General features: G+C 43.2%; 1 protein-coding gene across 1 annotated transcript in view; it reads right to left on the reverse strand.

Annotated features, from left to right (window-relative positions):
* Positions 1 to 19,393, reverse strand: part of LOC124596485 (chondroadherin) — a gene marked incomplete at its 3' end in the record, with an annotated part of 41,854 nt that overhangs the window by 15,209 nt on the left and 7,252 nt on the right. Inside the window, exons 2-3 of the mRNA XM_047135635.1 lie at positions 14,982 to 15,239; positions 4,610 to 5,116 (exon numbers count right to left, since the gene is read on the reverse strand). Of these exons, the coding sequence (XP_046991591.1) occupies positions 4,610 to 5,116; positions 14,982 to 15,239 (765 nt within the window). The remainder of the gene's footprint in view (positions 1 to 4,609; positions 5,117 to 14,981; positions 15,240 to 19,393) is intronic.

The following is a 19,393-nucleotide window of genomic DNA, read 5'->3' on the forward strand; positions in this document are numbered from 1 at the left end:
AGTTCTCTAGAACAATGGCGTGGATCATTAAGGATTAATACGTTTAAACGATCTTCATCAAAGCCCGAAGGTCTTCCTGAATGTGGAGAGTCGCTAATGTGAAAACGATCCTCCTTAAAGCGAGGAAACGATTTTCTTGCCGTGCTGTGTCCAGTGTCACTATCCCCATACACGGTGGAAATTTTTATGGCTGCCTCCTCTACTGTAAGCCCTTTAACGAACTCAGATAGAAGAATATGTCGTAAATGTTTTGGTTTCTCCACTTGGCACTCCATTTTATATCTTGCATGATAAGAGAATGTCTCAGATTAGCTTATAACAAACGGAACTCACTCGCAGGACCGGAAATATACCACATAACTACAGACATGTGAATAAGTCTGTGTTGGAATGACCGGACGATCCACAAGTACCAGGTTTATATAACACAGTCGGCATTGCAGCTGGGGACAGTTCGAGAAATCAGCCCTAGCGGAGCACGTACTGTGTGAGACAGAGCATGTAATAAAATGCGCCGACACACGGGTTCTCACTGACAAAGAACTGCCACGCACGTCTTTTTCAGGGAAGCCGTCGAAATTCACAAGCATGACAACAGGTCCAACAAGATAGAGGAAAAGGAGCCTCGATTTGTTCTCTGCAATGAATGACCGTTGCAGGTAGCCAGGGGAAAACTGCAGCGCTGAAGCCGCGGGGAGAGCGCCACCAGGAATGAAGGGTCAATCTTTGATAATGCTAGACACTCAGGCTGGTGCAACGTCGGAAAACCACTAAAGGACCGTTGACCGAAATTCCCGAGACGGGCACCAACAGGCAACGTGCCAAGAAGTGGCAGTGGAAGCCTGAAGAATTGTGATGAACTGGTTAGTAATCCACTAGCTGACTAGTTCTTCATACAACAAGATTGCTTGAAAAAACTCTAATAAACTTTAAGAGCCAATATAATGGATGTATTTAGACTGGCAATCATCACTATGAAAAAATCCCATAAGATGTAAATTGTTTATGTACGAGGGGGGTTCAATAAATACTGCAACACTTTTTTTCTGAAATCAGGTTAGTTTTATTCAGGATTCCAATAAACCATGTTAATCCCTTCTCTTCTGGCTACAAAACCCTATTTTTCAACATACCCTCATAACGGTAGTATGGCGATGTAAAGTGCTGTTCTGTCACTTTCTAAAGGCCGCTTATAACACCCACGGTTTCTACTCTTGTAAGTACGTTTAGTACTTCAGATGTTATTCTAGCTTCGGTAATTGAAGCACTTGAACACAACTGCCTCCTCCCATTCTGAGGACGGCGCTTTTTTTTTTTTTTTTTTGAAGAGAAAAGATCGATATCCTTCTCCGTCTCGAGCTATTACTATATCTGTACTGACCGCGTTATTGACGGGACACGAGACCCTAATCTTCCTCTCTACATTTCGAAAACGTTATGTATATGAAAGTTGAGTCTTCCAAAAGAAGACCGAGCGAGGTGGCGCAGTGGTTCGACACTGGACTCGCATTCGGGAGGACGACGGTTCAATCCCGCGTCCGGCCATCCTGATTTAGGTTTTCCGTGACTTCCCTAAATCGCTTCAGGCAAATGCCGGGATGGTTCCTTTCAAAGGGCACGGCCGACTTCCTTCCCCATCCTTCCCTAATCCGATGAGACCGATGACCTCGATGTCTGGTCTCCTTCCCCAAAACAACCATCTTCCAAAAGAAAGGTGAAAATATAATGAATAAACTAGTTTGTATGTTAAAACAGTTTCTTCATTTTTGAATGATCTATAGTAATTTCATGTTACTACAGACGTAGCTGAACAGTTTCGCTGTATTAATTCCAATGTAAGGATTTTACCTTCAGTTATAATACATTTGTAGGCCTTCTTCTTTCTGAATGTCATTTTTAAACGTTATAGGTTCTAGAGTTTGGTGGGAAGCGTTAAAAGACATTCTCTCAGTCTTGTGAAATGAAATGGCGTTCTGCCTCCTTATTGTGTGCATTAGGTGTAGTTTAGGCCCGAAGAGTTGCGGTGCTTTCCGAACAATTTGGGTAGTTGGGTTAATTGTCTCTTTTCTTGTGGTGTTACATAATAAGAAATGTGCCTTGACGATAACTGTACTGTGTGAGGTTCCTATAAAACATTTTGCCAAGTAACTGCTGTGGGTGCGGGGCGATCTGTGTGGCTGGAGATGAAGAACGCACTTTGTATACGCCGTACTTGCGGTATAGAGACTTCCATTGTCCCAAGAGGACCGATTTCAATAGCCTCATGCTGCCCATCATCTGATCTTATGGAACATGTTATGAATGTGCCATGTTACATAATGTGAAGTTATAGCAACAAAAGCACTCCACACACACACACACACACACACACACACACAGAGGGTGGTAGAAATTCCCGTTTCTGACTTCTATGACTTGTAGAGGGTATAGCGTATTTTGAATAGGAACTCATGTCTTGAAACGTCATCCAACGAGACTATAGAGGGTCAAAGTTATAGGCACGGGCGTCTGTAAATGTACATATACACGGGGTGAATCCGTGATAATGTTACAGACTTTCTAGGATGATGGAGAACGATAAATGTATTAATTTGAAGTAATGATCCCTGTACCGGAAATGAACGAGTCGAAAGTTACAAACAATAAACCGTTCTGATACCTCTGACAGTTGAATACATGTACCGGTTCTTGTGTTGCGAAGAGTGTAGCGTTGGTAATTTTCAGTGGTGGTAGTGTGGACAAAAACGAGAAAAAATGTCCAATAAACGTGGGCTCTAAATTGCATACCTGAGGAGCTATGACCATTCGTTCATCTACGCTAATGTGAAACACATCTCCTCTACTGAGCAATTGTTCATAGCTGTTAAGGTACGCACTTTAGAGCCTACGTTTACTGGACATTTTTTCTCGTTTTTATCCACACCACCACCACTGAAAGTTACCAACTCTACACTCTTCGCAACGCAAGAACTGGTACATGTATTCAACCGTCAGAGGTATCATAACGGTTTTGTTTGTAACTTTCGACTCGTTGATTTCCGGTACAGGGATCATTACTTCAAATTAATACATTTATCGTTCTGCATCATCCTAGAAAGTCTGTAACATCATCACAGAATTACCCCGTGTATACGTACATTTATAGACGCCCGCGCCTATAAATTTGACGCTCTGTAGTCTCGTTGCATAACGTTTCCGGACATTGGTTCCTATTCAAAATACGATGTACTCACTCAGCTCTAAAAGTCCTAGAAGTCTGTAACGGGAATTACCGACCTAAAATACATAGTTGATAAAATGAGCGCAGTTGATAACTTCCTCGTATCATCCACGCATATCATCGTCGTAGATGACTCTCTCGACTTGCCGCACAGCATGCTGTGCGCTCTGCGGCAAACTTGGGAGGGTCATTTCCTATGGCGATATGCGTGGATTGTACGAGGATATTATCAACTGTGTGCATTTTATCAACTATGTCTTTTTTTAAAGCCCGCATCTCGTGGTCGTGCGGTAGCGTTCTCGCTTCCCACGCCCGGGTTCCCGGGTTCGATTCCCGGCGGGGTCAGGGATTTTCTCTGCCTCGTGATGGCTGGGTGTTGTGTGCTGTCCTTAGGTTAGTTAGGTTTAAGTAGTTCTAAGTTCTAGGGGACTGATGACCATAGATGTTAAGTCCCATAGTCCTCAGAGCCATTTGAACCATTTTTTTTAAATAAGTGTGTGTAGGTCCGTCATAAGTTGCACTGAGAAATATTTATTTTTTATGGTTACTAGATTCGGACACCTGTGTCCATTTTCCGACCATTCTATAAGTGTGACAAATACGTCCCATAGCACATGTACAGAAACAGCCTCTGCAGCAATCAGAAAGGCATATGGCTGACTTAAAAGCAAAAATACACCACATGGGACGGTGTATTTTTGCTGTTAAGTCGACTATATACCGCTCTGATTGCTGCAAGGGCAGTTTTTGTACATGGGCTTCCGCCTATGTTTGTCACGCTTACCGCACGGATGGTTTGAAAATGGACACAGGTATCCGAAACTAGTCATCATCAAGAAATAAAAAATACGAACTTCTTATGACGGGGCTACAACCCTTATTTCAATTATAAGCCAAGTTATGGACCTATTTTTCGCCTGTAGCATACTGCAAGTTCGTATATATGGTTTTTTTTTATCAAGATATGTATATGCATGGAGTGCCTTTTGCGCTTTGACTTCATGTTACGTAACATGGCAGTTTTATAAAAAGTTCTATAACATCGGATATGGCAGAATAAGAGTCTTGAAACTAGCCATCTTGGACCAATAAAAGTGTATAGACTGCGATCGCGGCATACAAAGTGTGTTCCTCATTTTCAATCGTTTTTAACAAACATTGTTAATTAATTTCCAGGCTGCTACTTCAAACTGCAACATTAGCGGTATAAAAACTGAAAAGATGACTTATAATGGTAAAGAGCAACAAGGATAGCTGGTTAATATACGGAAAATTATATGAGAGACATAAAAATGCTTCATGATTTTTTAGTGAAACAACTGAAAAGCGTGTGCGATGTAGTCATTAACGAGATAGCATTGAATGAATTAATTAAAAATGTTGAGTTACCTTGGGAACATTGGTAAGCCTGTTGCCGTGTAGGTAGAGGTACCGAAGCTGGTACAGTTCGACGAACGTCTCGTTGGTGACTGCAGAAAGCCTGCACTGGCTGAGGTCCAGCTTGACGAGCGACACAGAACGCAGTCGTTTGGGTACACTCTCGATCCAGTTACTCGATAAATTGAGCTCCAGCAATTGGCGGGCACCCGTCAACACGTCTCTGCGGAGTCCACTGATCTTGCATTGACTGGCGTCGATGGTACGAATCGAGTCGGACGAAATGTTCGTCAACTCGGTTAGCGGGTTTTCGGAGAGGTACAGCCACTTCAGTTTCTTACAGTTCACGAAGGCGTTCCACGCGAGCTGGTGTAGCTTATTCCCAGACAGATCGAGCCTCTCGAGCTCGACAAGTGGTCGGAAGGCATCCTTCTCGATGAAACGTATTAAGTTCCTGGGAAGTTCCAGTCGTATCAACTGGGCGCTGTTATTAAAGTCTTTCTGAGTAAGTGTCTCCACCTGAAATGAAACCCACAAGGATTTTGATGAGAAGGAAGATGTTACCAAAATAAATTGTTGCAATGGAAATTTCCACAACATTTCTTGCAAGTACCATGCAGTGTTACACTAGTCTTCAATAGTTAATCAATAAACGACAGCATGCTTTCCGGATATATTATCTGAAATTATCAGAAACCAAGGACATACAATTAAAAAGGAAATAAAACCGGAAAAATGTCACTGTACATTAACAGTACAGTAAATAGGGGATATGGTTACGTCTGACTACCAGACATGCTTAGCAGCGATGTAGCATGCAATGAAGAAGTTCGTGATTTCTGTTGGGTGGTTATCCCATTCCTGAGAAATGGTTCAAATGACTCTGAGCACTATGGGGCTTAATAGCTGAGGTCATCAGTCTCCTAGAACGTAGAACTACTTAAACCTAACTAACCTAAGGACATCACACACATCCATGCCCGAGGCAGGATTCGAAGCTGCGACCGTCGCGGTCGCGCGGTTCCAGGCTGAAGCCATTCCTGAGAAGGAGGTGTGCTTGCTCTGGGAGAGTCCTCGGTGGCGGATAATAGGCTACAATACGTAACACATATCCTCAGTGCATCACAAACATGCTCCATACCATTCAGGTATGGCGACTTGTCTGGCTAACACATGTGACAGCCATCATCAACGGTGAGAAATTTGTCCCCCAGTGTACCTTGATGGACACAGGCATCATAATTTGTTGATGAAGAAACTGAACTTTGGTTCAATTGGCTCTGAGCACTATGGGACTTAACATCTCAGGTCATCAGTCCCCTAGAACTTAGAACTACTTGAACCTATCCAACCTAAGGACATCACACACATCCATGCCCTAGGCAGGATTCGAACCTGCGACCGTAGCGGTCGCGCGGTTCCAGACTGAAGCGCCTAGAACCGCTCGGCCACCACGGCTGGCAAGAAACTGAACTAACTTGGCTTCTGGAATGTAGGACATGTGATCGCAGTGTTTCATTCTCATACCTCTGGGCGTAATCGGCATTAATCTGAACAAAGCCAGAGATGTAAACCATTAAACATCTTTCAATGATATTCGCATAAACATAATGGCCACCACTTTTCCTTCAGACAAGTGTGCTATGAGAATCCCCCTGCAGTCTGAAGCAAGGTTCATCTATGAAGGTCACATTTCTTCATTCATTCAAGGCCTAACCTCAAAGATGTTGACGAACTTAGTGACGACTGGAATCATAGGTGTTATGAAATGTCTGATATACCCTGGTGGCTCACACTGTAATATACAACTGTTCCCAGACTGGTTTTTCACTCTGCAGCAGAGTGTGTACTGATTTGAGAAGTGCTGGCAGATTAAAACTGAGTATCGGACCAGAACTCGAATCTGTGACGTTTACCTCTCGTGGCAAGTGCTCTACCAACTGAGCTACCCAAGCACAACTTAAACGGGAGAAGGACAGAGAGTCAGCGTTCAATATACAACAACAATTAAACTAAATGACAATGTTGTGAGCTGTGAGTACTTTTAACAATCACTTGGTAAATGTAGCAGCAAAAATAGGATTAAAAGTTTCAGTTGTGAAACAAGAGTATATATTAAAGATGTCACTGCTCAAAACTATAAGCAACTAGAAGTAGCACCACCAACCCTTACTGAAATTAACAGAATTCTAAACATTCTAAAAAACAAAAAGTTAGCCCATGTTGATGGAATCTCAGACAGAATTCTGAAAGGTTGTTCCAACTTAATAAATAATGTCCTTAGTGATATTTGTAATGCCTCACTGGCACAGGAAAGTTTTCTAGACATATTAAAATAAGCAATTGTTGAAACTCCTTCATAAGAAAGGTGACAAGAAAGACTGAAATAATTATCGCCTAATTTCCTCACTGAAAAATTTTCCAAAATATTGATAAAAATAATACAATCAAAAGTTGTCTTACAGTTAAATAGAAACAGTTTATTTAGCGTATCACCATTTCAGAAAGGTTCTCGATGGGGATACTACTTACACACCGAGTCAACAAACAGTAGAAGCGTAAATAATTAAACATCGCCAGCTGGTATTTTTTGAAATATCTTCAACGTGTTGAATGTGATATTCATGTTACTTTCTTAGAAAACCCCAAGTTTTATGAAATTAATGGTTTTATGCTCAGCTGGTCTGAATCAGAATTAACAAACAGAATGGAAAAGATTGTGCTGAATAACTCAAACATGGTCAGAAGGATAGAAAATTTTAATTACTGTGGATAAAGCATGAGGGAGTTCCATAGAGTTCAATTTTGGGACCACTCCTATTTCTTATACATCTGAATGATTTTTCACTCAATATTCAACGAGCAAAATTGGTACTTTTTGCTGACGATACTACACTACTGGCCATTAAACATGCTACACCACGAAGATGTGCTACAGACGCGAAATTTAACCGACAGTAAGAAGATGCCGTGGTATGCAAATGATAAGCTTTTCAGAGCATTCACACAAGGCTGGCGCCGGTGGCGACACCTACAACGTGCTGACACGAGGAAAGTTTCCAAACGATTTCTCATACACAAACAGCAGTTGACGGGCGTTGCCTGGTGAAACATTGTTGTGATGCCTCGTGCAAGGAGGAGAAATGCGTACCATCACGTTTCCGACTTTGATAACGGTCGGATTGTAGCCTGTTGCGATTGCGGTTTATCATATCGCGACATTGCTGCTCGCGTTGGTCGAGATCCAATGACCGTTAGCAGAATATGGAATCGGTGGGTTCAGGAGGGTAATACGGAACGCTGTGCTGGATCCCAACGGCCTCGTATCACTAGTAGTCGAGATGACAGGCATCTTATCCGCATGGCTGTAACGGATCGTGCACCCACGTCTCGATACCTGAGTCAACTGATGGGGACGTTTGCAAGACAAGAACCATCTGCACGAACAGTTCGACGACGTTTGCAGCAGCATGGACTATCAGCTCGGAGACCATGGCTGCGGTTACCCTTGACGCTGCATCACAGACAGGAGTGCCTGCGGTGGTGTACTCAACGACGAACCTGGGTGCACGAATGACAAAACATCATTTTTTTTCGGATGAATCCAGGTTCTGTTTACACTTTACAGCATAATGATAGTCGCATCCGTCTTTGGCGACATCGCGGTGAACGCTTATTGGAAGCTTGTATTCGTCATCGCCATACTGGCGTAACACCCGGCGTGATGGTATGGGGTCACCTCTTGTTCGCATTGACGCCACTTAGAGCAGTGGACGTTACATTTCAGATGTGTTACGATCCGTGGCTGTACCATTCATTCGATCCCTGCGAAACCCTACATTTCAGCAGGATAATGCACGACCGCATGTTGCAGGTCCTGTACGGGCCTTTCTGGATACAGAAAATTATCGACTGCTGCCCCGGCCAGCATATTCTCCATATCTCTCACCAATTGAAAACGTCTGGCCAATGGTGGCCGAGCAACCGGCTCGTCACAATACGCCAGTCACTACTCTTGATGAAATTTGGTATCGTGTTGAAGCTGCATGGGCATGGGCAGCTGTACCTGTACACGCCATCCAAGCTTTGTTTGACTCAATGCCCAGGCGTATCAAGGCCGTTATTACGGCCAGAGGTGGTTGTTCTGGGTACTGATTTCTCTGGATCTATGCACCCAAATTGCGTGAAAATGTAATCACATGTCAGTTCTAGTATAATATATTTGTCCAATGAATACCCGTTTATCATCTGCATTTCTTCGTGGTGTAGCAATTTTAATGGCGAGTTGTGTAGCCTGATAATAAATCCCATTAGAGAAAAAGCAACAAAAGTGATGGTAAATGAAATGAAATGACGTCGCAGCTGAAAAATACTAAAGTTCTTTACAGACTAATGAAAAAACTGGTAGAAGCCGATCTCGGGGAGTTCAGTTTCGATTCCGCAGAAATGTTGGAACACGGAAGGCAATATTGATCCTACGATTTATGTTAGAAGATAGGTTAAGGAATGGCAAACCTACGTTGATAGCATTTGTAGACATGCGGAAAGCTTGTGACATTGTTGACTGGAATACTCTCTATCAAATTCTGAAAGCGGCATGGGTAAAAGACATGGACCAAACGGCTATTTACAATTTTTACATAAACCAGGTGGCATTTATAAGAGTCGAGGGGCACGAAAGGGAAGCAGTGATTGAGAAGGGAGTGAGACAGGCTTGTAGCCGATCCCCAAAGTTATTCAATCTGTGTACTGAGCAAGTAGTAAAGGAAACAAAAGAAAAATTTGAAGTAGGTATTAAAATCGAGGGAGAAGAGATAAAAACGGTGAGGTTTGTCGATGACATTTTAATTCTGTCAGAGACAGTAAAGGACCTGAAAGAGCTGTGAATGGAATGGACAGTGTCTTGAAAGGAGGATATAAGATGAACGTCAACAAAAGTAAAACGATGATAAGGGAATGTAGCCGAATTAAATCAAGTGATGCCGAGGGAATTAGTTTAGGAAATGAGAAACTTAAAGTAGTAGATGAGTTTTGCTATTTGCAAAGAAAAATAACTGATGATAGTCGAAGTAGAGAGGATTTGAAGTATCGACTGGTTATGGCAAGGAAAGCATTTCTGCAGAAGAAAAATTTGTTGGCATCGAGTATAGATTTAAGTGTGAGGAAGTCTTTTCTGAAAGTATTTGTATGGAGTGTAGCCACGTATGGAAGTGAAACGTGGATGATTTATCTAATCGTATGGTGATTTTATACAATAAACGGTTGATACAAAGCAAGTGATTTTATACAATATACATATAATATAAGACAAAATTAAATCTTACAGTCCGTGTTTTTAAACCAATTAATTACGCTTGGTGTGAGAGTGAACAAGTCGTCAGGAATTGCAGGGTGTGAATGAAGTGGACAACGTTGGACTAAATGTTCAATTGTCTGCTCTTCTTGATTACATTCACACATTGGTTAACTGATCCAGCCGCATTTGTACCTGAAGTAGCTACAACAATCATGTCCAGTCCTTAACCTGTTGAGGCGGCACCAGAGGTTCCTCGGTAGGTCAAAACCTTTTGGCTTCTTTGTTGTATCAAGGAGATGGGCTGTTGTTCCCGATGTGTTTGTTAACCATTCATGCTTCCAGCTTTCATTTAGATCAAAACCATCCGCGATGAGTTGTTTTGCAGTAACACTTGCTGGTCTTCTTGATCGCAATCGTTGCTGTGGCGGATGACAGAATTCCTGGTGCAGTGGTAGAGAGGGTGATCCAGAAATTTTCTTGGCCTCCCTTAGTAGAGCTTGTTTCCGCCTCAAGTGAGGTGGAGGGATGTGACTAAGTACAGGTAACCAGTGGTATGGCGTTGATTTGATGGAACCATTAATGCAGCGCATTGTGTCGTTAAGTTTTGTGTCCACCTTCTTCACATGTACACTTTCCAACCAGAAAGGTGTACAGTACTCGGCAGCAGAGTACACAAGACTGATGCCAGTTAAATGCAGACAGTCAGCAGAGGTTCCCCAGGTGGTACCACTGAGCTTATGCAGTATGTTGTTCCTTGCAGCAACTTTATGAGAAAGCTTGGTGATGCGCTCTTTGTAGCTCAGGGTTCTATCTAGAGTGTTCCGAGATATTCTGGGAAAGGATTGAAACTCAACGTTTGTCCATTGAGCAGAACTCTTGGTTTGTAGTTCGCAGCACGATTCGCTAGATGGAAACAAGAAACTTCAGTTTTTGATGTGTTTGGGATCAATCTCCAGGCCTTAGAGAAAGTTCACATCTTCTCCAGATCCTCCGTAAGAATTCGTTCACCATCTTTGAAATTACTGCTCTGTGCTACCACTGCAATGTCATCAGCATAGATGAATTTATTTGATATTGTGGTTGGTAAATTATCAATGTAACGGGTGATCAAAAAGTCAGTATAAGTCTGAAAACTAAATCACAGAATAATGTAGATAGAGAGGTACAAATTGACGCACATGCTTGGAATGACATGAGGTTTTATTAGAACCAAAAAAATATAAACGTTCAAAAAATGTCCGACAGATGGCGCTTCATCTGATCAGAATAGCAATAACTAGCATAACAAAGTAAGACAAAGCAAAGATGATGTTCTTTGCAACAAATGCTCAATATGTCCACCATCATTCCACAACAATAGCTGTAGTCGAGGAATAATGCTGTGAACAGTACTGTAAAGCATTTCCGTAGTTATGGTGAGGCATTGGCGTCGGATGCTGTCTTTCAGCATCCTTAGAGGTGTCGGTCGATCACGATACACTTGAAACTTGAGGTAACCCCAAAGCCAATAATCGCACGGACTGAGGTCTGGGGACCTGGGAGGCCAAGCATGACGAAAGTGGCGGCTGAGCACACGATCATCACCAAACGACGCGCGCAAGTGATCTTTCACGCGTCTAACAATATGGGTTCTTTTTTCGTTCTAATAAAACCCTATGTCGTTCCAAGCATGTGTGTCAATTTTTACCTCTATCTAAATTAGTCCGTGGTTTATTAAGTTTTCAAATTTATACTGACTTTTTGATCACCCGGTAGAAATTGAATAGTGATGGGGCTAAACAGATCCCTGTGGTAATCCATTATTTAGTTTCCGTTTGTCGCTTTTAGAGCTGCCTAGAAACACTTCAGATTGTCTTTCACTAAGCATGCTGGATATTAGATCCACAATTTCTCGACGTGGTACAACTTGCAGTAGCTTGTAGATCAGTCCCTGTCGCCAAACAGACATGGATGATAAATATCTTCAACTTTTGTAGTCCTGTCTTCCTCAGTTGCGTGTAATATTACGGTATATTGATAATTTTTACTTATGGACCGTCTAACAGTACCTGAATAAAACACGATTTTAGTGCCATACGCGTTTCGCCTTTATTTTCTGCAAGGCATTATCAGTGGCCTGGAATATGTACATATGTTAGCTATTTACTTTACATTTTCGTCACCGTGCCTATAGGTTATAAATAGTTCTGGTGGTTGCTATTTCCTATTAAGTAGTAATGGTTTGAAATGTGCTTACAGGTTGCGTGGACAATTTCTTACATATTACACTCCTGCTGCATTTTTGGTGTTGTTCTTCTTCTTATGAATGCCAATTTGCGGTTTTTCCCCACGTTCCACAGCGCTATGAACTGAACGCTTGTTTCAATGCAAGTTTTGGTTTCTGTTGGCGACTGTCAAATGTAATAAATTGTCCACGCAACCTGTAAGTACAATTCAAACCATTACTACTTAATAGGAAATACCAACCACCAGAACTGTTTATAACCTATAGGCACAGTGACAAAAATGTATATTAAATAGCTAACATATGCACATATTCCAGGCCACTGATGATGCCTTGCAGAAAATAAAGGCGAAACGCGTATGGCACTAAAATTGTGTTTTATTCAGTTGCTGTCAGACGGTCCATAAGTAAAAATTATCAGTATATCGTAATGGATGATAAATAGTTTAGACAAGAAGAGAATAGAAGCTTCTACAGACAAATGCTGAAGATTAGGTGGGTAGATCACGTAACTGATGACGAGGTACTGAATAGAATTGGGGAGAAGAGGAATTTGGGCCGAACTTGACTAGAAGAAGGGATCTGTTTGTAGGACACGTCCTGAGACGTCAAGGGATAGAAGGATGTAGCTTCCAATAGTTACTCGGAGATGAAGAGGCTTGCACAGGATAGAGTAGCGTGGAAAGCTGCATCATTCCAGTCTCTGTACAGGAGACCACAACACAAGAACAACGGAGAAAAAAATGAACAGAGGTTGTAGTGCCACAACGAAGCATAGCCAAGGCACAGCAGTCAAATGAAATAGCGCTACGAATAAGACAGTATCTGAATAGTGCTGCGCTCGGACGATGAAATAAAGAAGCATTAAACTAGGATGATATTATTACGTATAGTAAAAATATTAAGTTAATATTACTATATTATTACTATACGTAATAATATCATCCTAGTTTAATGGTTCTTTATTTCATCGTCCGAGCGCAGCACTATTCAGATACTGTCTTATATATATATATATATATATATATATATATATATATATATATATATATATAATGACTGTAATTGAATATGGCAATGTTATGGCATGTCGATTTGTAAATAGAGAACTTGGCATAGTGTAAATTAATGTTTAAATGTAAGGGAAATCCCCGAGAATGCGGACAATGCAGGTTGGCGCGTGAATCTGGCAGTAGAGAGAGATGTGTTCTCGAACTGTTCAGATGCTGAACAGAGATTACGTGGCGTGAAAGTAATTGTGTTAGTACGGTACGGTAACGTTGCTTATAGACAGTTAAAAGTGAGATTACAACAAACACGACCTGGATTTATGGTGTGTCAGCAAGTCAAATGGACAGTAAGGCTTGCAGGATGCAACATTTCGACGGAGACGGCTTGTGAGCGATATAGTTGGTGTTCCTGCTGAAAAAGCACATGGCACGCCTTGTGGAAGTCTGCGTAATTAACGATGGACTGCAGCGACCAGCAGCAAGGTATGAAGTGACCAGTGTCTGCAGCTAATGTTGCAATGTGATCTTACTACCACATGAGATCCAGTGATGAGCTCACGCCAGCACAAGCAACGAACTAGTAGTTATCGTACGACAGTATTTTTATGAACAGTGCATCTTATACCGCCGCCATAACAAGTACATTTATCCGTAGCGAACCAGCTAATGTATTTATGAAGTCAAGTTCTCTACAGTGTAATGTCTGAGTGAAATAATAAGTTTGTGATTCAAAGTGCATTCCATCACCGTCATCAATTATTTACAGAAAATAGTTAATTATTATCCCAAATCCATCACTGTGTGTGCAGCAATACCAGTAAAAAGGCTATATTACGTGAGTATCGGCGTGTTAATGCAACAAGAGGATATAATCGGAGTTAACGCCGAAAATTTCCAAGAAACGCCGGATTATACAACTGACAGAAGACGCCAGGTACTGTGCCACATTAATTACAGTTCAACTCGATGTGGTGGCTTTTCAGTACATTATCAATGTAAAAACTCATTCAGTTTCATTAGAACAAAATGATCCTAAAGTAATGTTTTTAACATCTCTAGTTACCATCAGTTCTATAGTGTTTACTGATTATTCAATTAAAGAATTTATTGCCACCACAGTACTCATTGTACCTTCAGTACAATGCAAATTCAGTAATATTAAAATCATTACTGACAGTTGGTGTAGATCAATCTAACTTACAGCAAGTTCAAGTGTTTATCATATGTGTGTGTGTATTGTGTTACGTAAATGTTTTTCGCCTGCTAAGCGTGATTAACGTACACCAGTTAGTGCATTCTGTTCAGTCACTTCAAAGAGGTTATTTTTGTTAATGAAAATCAGAATTCATTTACCGAGCGAGGTGGCGCAGTGGTTAGCACACTGGACTCGCATTCGGGAGGACGACGGTTCAATCCCGAGTCCGGCCATCCTGATTTAGGTTTTCCGTGATTTCCCTAAATCGCTCCAGGCAAATGCTGGGATGGTTCCTTTGAAAGGGCACGGCCGACTTCCTTCCCCGTCCTTCCCTAATCCGATGAGACCGATGACTTCGCTGTTTGGTCTCTTCCCGCAAAACAATCCAATCCAATCCAGAATTCATTTAACATTCGATTTCTTGTACGCCATCGCCAATATTTATTCAGTAATTCCGTCTAGTAGTCTGAACTGCATAGCAAAGCTATTCAGGCTTATTACACGCGATAGCCGCTTTCCAGACGTCCGATGCCGCATGGTCTAAAAATATTACAGTACATTCGGATAGTGGCATCGCAAGGTCCACATATGTGAACCGAGGGAACGAAGAGGCCAACGTGAATGCCCTGTTTGCTCTGTAAGACAGCGAGAGAGCGTACCTTGTTCCCGCGCAGGAAGGCGTACTGCAACGCCGGCATGCCCTGGAGCGCAGGCTTGTCGAGCGCGCAGTGGTCGGCGTGCAGGCGGCGCAGTGTGGCCGCGTAGAGGCGGGGCTCGCCCAGCCGCAGCTGCGGGTTGAGGCTGACCCGCAGCGAGACGAGCGCCGTGAGTCCGCGCAGCGCGCTGCTGCCCAGGCTGTCCATCTCGCAGCGGCTCGCGTCCAGCGTGTGCAGCGACGCCGACACCACCTCCCGGATCTGCCGACAGCGCGCCGCCCCCACTGCTGCTCTTAGCACACCGGTCGTGCAAAACCATAAACATCTTCAGTGAATTTTATACATAGTGGATGCTGCTGAACTCCGCGGCTCTTCCTTTATAGGGCACAGAAAAATTTCTGCTACCAGTCACAATAGCAGATTATTTATTCGTCACACGATAGGTTTCGGGCTTGGTGCCCATCCTCAAGTGTTTATACACTACTGGCCATTAAAATTGCTACACCACGAAGAAATGCAGATGATAAATGGGTATTCATTGGACAAATATCTTATGCTAGAACTGACATTTGATTACATTTTCACACAATTTGGGTGCATAGATCTTGAGAAATCAGTACCCAGAACAACCACCTCTGGCCGTAATAACGGCCTTGATACCTTTCGGCATTGAGTCCAACAGAGCTTTGATGGCGTGTACAGGTACAGCTGCCCATGCAGCTTCAACCCGATACCACAGTTCATCAAGAGTAGTTCAAGTGGTTCAAATGCCTCTGAGCACTATGGGACTTAAATTTTGAGGTCATCAGTCCCCTAGAACTTAGAACTACTTAAGCCTAACTAACCTAAGGACATCACACACATCCATGCCCGAGGCAGGATTCGAACCTGCGACTGTAGCGATCAAGAGTAGTGACCGGCGTATTGTGACGAGCTAGTTGCTCAGCCACCATTGACCATACGTTTTCAATTGGTGAGAGATCTGGAGAATGTGCTGGCCAGGGCAGCAGTCGAACATTTTCTGTATCCAGAAAGGCCCGTACAGGACCTACAACATGCGGTCGTGCATTATCCTGCTGAAATGTAGGGTTTCGCAGGGATCGAATGAAGGGTAGAGCCACGGGTCATAACACATCTTAAATGTAACCTCCACTGTTCAAAGTGCCGTCAATGCGAACAAGAGGTGACCGAGACGTGTAACCAATGGCACCCCATACCATCACGCCGGGTGATACGCCAGTATGGCGATGACGAATACACGTTTCCAATGTGCGTTCACCGCGATGTCGCCAAACACCGATGCGACCATCATGATGCTGTAAATAGAACCTGGATTCATCCGAAATAATGACGTTTTGCCATTCGTGCATCCGGCTTCGTCATTGAGTACACCATCGCAGGCGCTCCTGTCTGTGATGCAGCGTCAAGGGTAACCGCAGACATGGTCTCCGAGCTGATAGTCCATGCTGCTGCAAATGTCGTCGAACTGTTCGTGGAGATGGTTGTTGTCTTGCAAACGTTCCCATCTGCTGACTCAGGGATCGAGACGTGGCTACACGATCCGTTACAGCCGTGCGAATAAGATGCCTGTCATGTCGACTGTTTGTGATACAAGGCCGTTGGGATCCAGCACGGCGATCCGTATTCCCACCTTGAACCCACCGATTCCATATTCTCCTAACAGTCATTGGATCTCGATCAACGTGAGCAGCAATGTCGCGATACGATAAACCGCAATCGCGACAGGCTACAATCCGACCTTTATCAAAGTCGTAAACGTGATGGTACATATTTGTCCTCCTTACACGAGGCAACACAACAACGTTTCACCAGGCAACGCTGGTCAACTGCTGTTTGTGTATGAGAAATCGTTTGGAAACTTTCCTCATGTCAGCACGTTGTAGGTGTAGGCACCGGCGCCAACCTTGTGTGAATGCTCTGTAAAGCTAATAATTTGCATATCACAGCATCTTCTTCCTGTCGGTTAGATTTCGCGTCTGTAGCACGTCATCTTAGTCGTGTAGCAATTTTAATGGCCAGTAGTGTACATTCATGTACATGTTTATATTGCTGGAGATAACTGTATAAATACAAAGAAAATTATTTGCTGGTGGCTAAACAGATACAAGGTGTGTGACGAATAAATAATCTTTTTTTTGTGACTGGTAGCGGAAATTGTTCTACACCCAACATTTTCAGTTTTTAAGCATACATAATTTTTTGAAATTTTCTGTTTGGATGGTCCAAAATTTCACAAAATCTTCTCGTGTTAACAACCGAGTCGTGGCAACGTTTGCCACAACGTTTCCATAACTTTCCTATTTGTTATCTTCAGCAGAAGGTTTCCTCATTGAAATTCCCCGAGAAAACTTCCATTGCCGTATACGCTGTCTCATCAAAAGTATCTGGACACTCCCATGCATTGGAGAACTCTCCACAAAATGTCACCAGAGGCAGAACTGTCAGTATAAAAAAAGATGGGGAGTATTGTAGCATTGGTCGGTCAGAAGAGCTCAGCGGTTTTGAATGTCGACTACTCTTGGGAGATCACCTGTGTACCAAATCTGTTGTAGGCATTAACAAATCTTCTACAGCTACCCAAGTCCTTTGTTGGAGACCGAGCGAGGTGGCGCAGTGGTTACTACACTGGACTCGCATTCGGGGAGACGACGGTTCAATCCCGCGTCCGGCCATCCTGATTTAGGTTTTCCCGTGATTTCCCTAAATCGCTTCAGTCAAATGCCGCGCTGGTTCCTTTGAAAGGGCCTTCCCGATTCTTCCTTGATCCGAAGAGACCGATGACCTCGCAGTTGGGTCTCCTCCCTAAATCAACCCAACCCAAACTTGGTTGGATAATTGGGGTAGGTTAGGGACATGGAAGTCGCTGAAGTGGCGTCCAACTGAAAGCTTGCAGCAGGCCACAGAGCCACACGAAATTGTTACCAGAACTATACATGTTACATAAGGGGCGACGTAAAAGTTTACGTTCCAAGACTGTACAGTCCAGAATCGGTATGCCCATCAGGCAAAATCGGCGTGAGTACTGAGGCAATCATACCACCAAAGACACGGGTCGAAGATACCCATTTGCTAAAACACCGTGTCCTCTTGCGTGAAGAGATCCTAAACAGCCTGTTGCCTTTTTTTACTTTCTGCTTCAAGAGTGCTTGTGTCGCAGTTATAGTCATATGTTATTAGACACTTTCTTTGAGTTGTCAAGGCTGTACGCCTGGTTCATTAGGAAGGAGTTGAAGTTTGTGATGTCTGAAAATGGATATAATCCTGAAACCTGTAACTTGTTCTAATAAAAGGGTCAATTGAACATCTCAGGACTTTATTGCGATTGTACAGCATCGGTTGCCAATTATTAACTTTTTCAAGGGACTTAAGACATGATAATTGCATGGGGACATATCGGGACTACAGGGCAGGTGGTCGAGTTTCTCCGCCTTGAGTTGGCGTAACTTCTCCGTAATTACATTTGCTATATGGCCGGCCTCTGTGGCCGAGCGGTTCTAGGCGCTTCAGTCCGGAACCGCGCTGCTGCTACGGTCGCAGGTTCGAATCTTGCCTCGGGCATGGATGTGTGTGATGTCCTTAGGTTAGTTAGGTTTAAGTAAGTCTAAGTCTATGGGACTGATGACCTCAGATGTTAAGTCCCATAGTGCTTGGAGCCATTTGAACCATTTGATTTGCGATGTGGAAACGTGCGTTATCATGAAGCAGCAACGCTCAGCACGGTAATTGGCACATCATTCCACACCGGTTGTATTCGACAGACATGCTGCCCCATGTACGTTCTTCATTCTCCGATGGATGTCTACCGTTGTTTGCCCTCGTCAGCCGAGTAAGAAAATAATAGCACGCTGGTCCTGTTTGGACGCATTTGGTAATAACGTCGCCATATTTCACGTTTCCACAATTACCTCACACAGGTCGAAAAGACACGAATGCCACACTAATCCCTTACCTTCATGGTTGTTCTTATACACCCGCATCGGAGTCGCACTACAATGCATGTACGCTTCAGCAACACCCTCAAACGGATATTTTTGATCTTCCATTTTATCTGTCAGTTTAACTATGTGGGAACTAATTTGTGTGCAACTTCATGTAGGAGATAGGGGAGGGGATGGGGGGTCCGAACCCTCTGGACCCTCGCTTTGGCTACGTCCTTGTGCCAGCGAATTAAGAGGAATGGGGTACAATCAGACGAGCAGCTGCTCTTAAGCCCCACATTTCTGCAGTCAGTGCTAAGCGATACTTAAGGCGTGGTTGAGAGGGACGCCACAAGACAACGAATGACTGGTATCGAGTGATCTGGAGTGATAAATATCAGTATACCCTGTGGCAATCCGCTGGTTCCCTTAATAGCGTTAAGAAAACGGTAAATGCGGAAAGATATGGACACATTT

Source organism: Schistocerca americana, chromosome 1, assembly GCF_021461395.2.
Source record: "Schistocerca americana isolate TAMUIC-IGC-003095 chromosome 1, iqSchAmer2.1, whole genome shotgun sequence".
Lineage (NCBI taxonomy): Eukaryota > Metazoa > Arthropoda > Insecta > Orthoptera > Acrididae > Schistocerca > Schistocerca americana.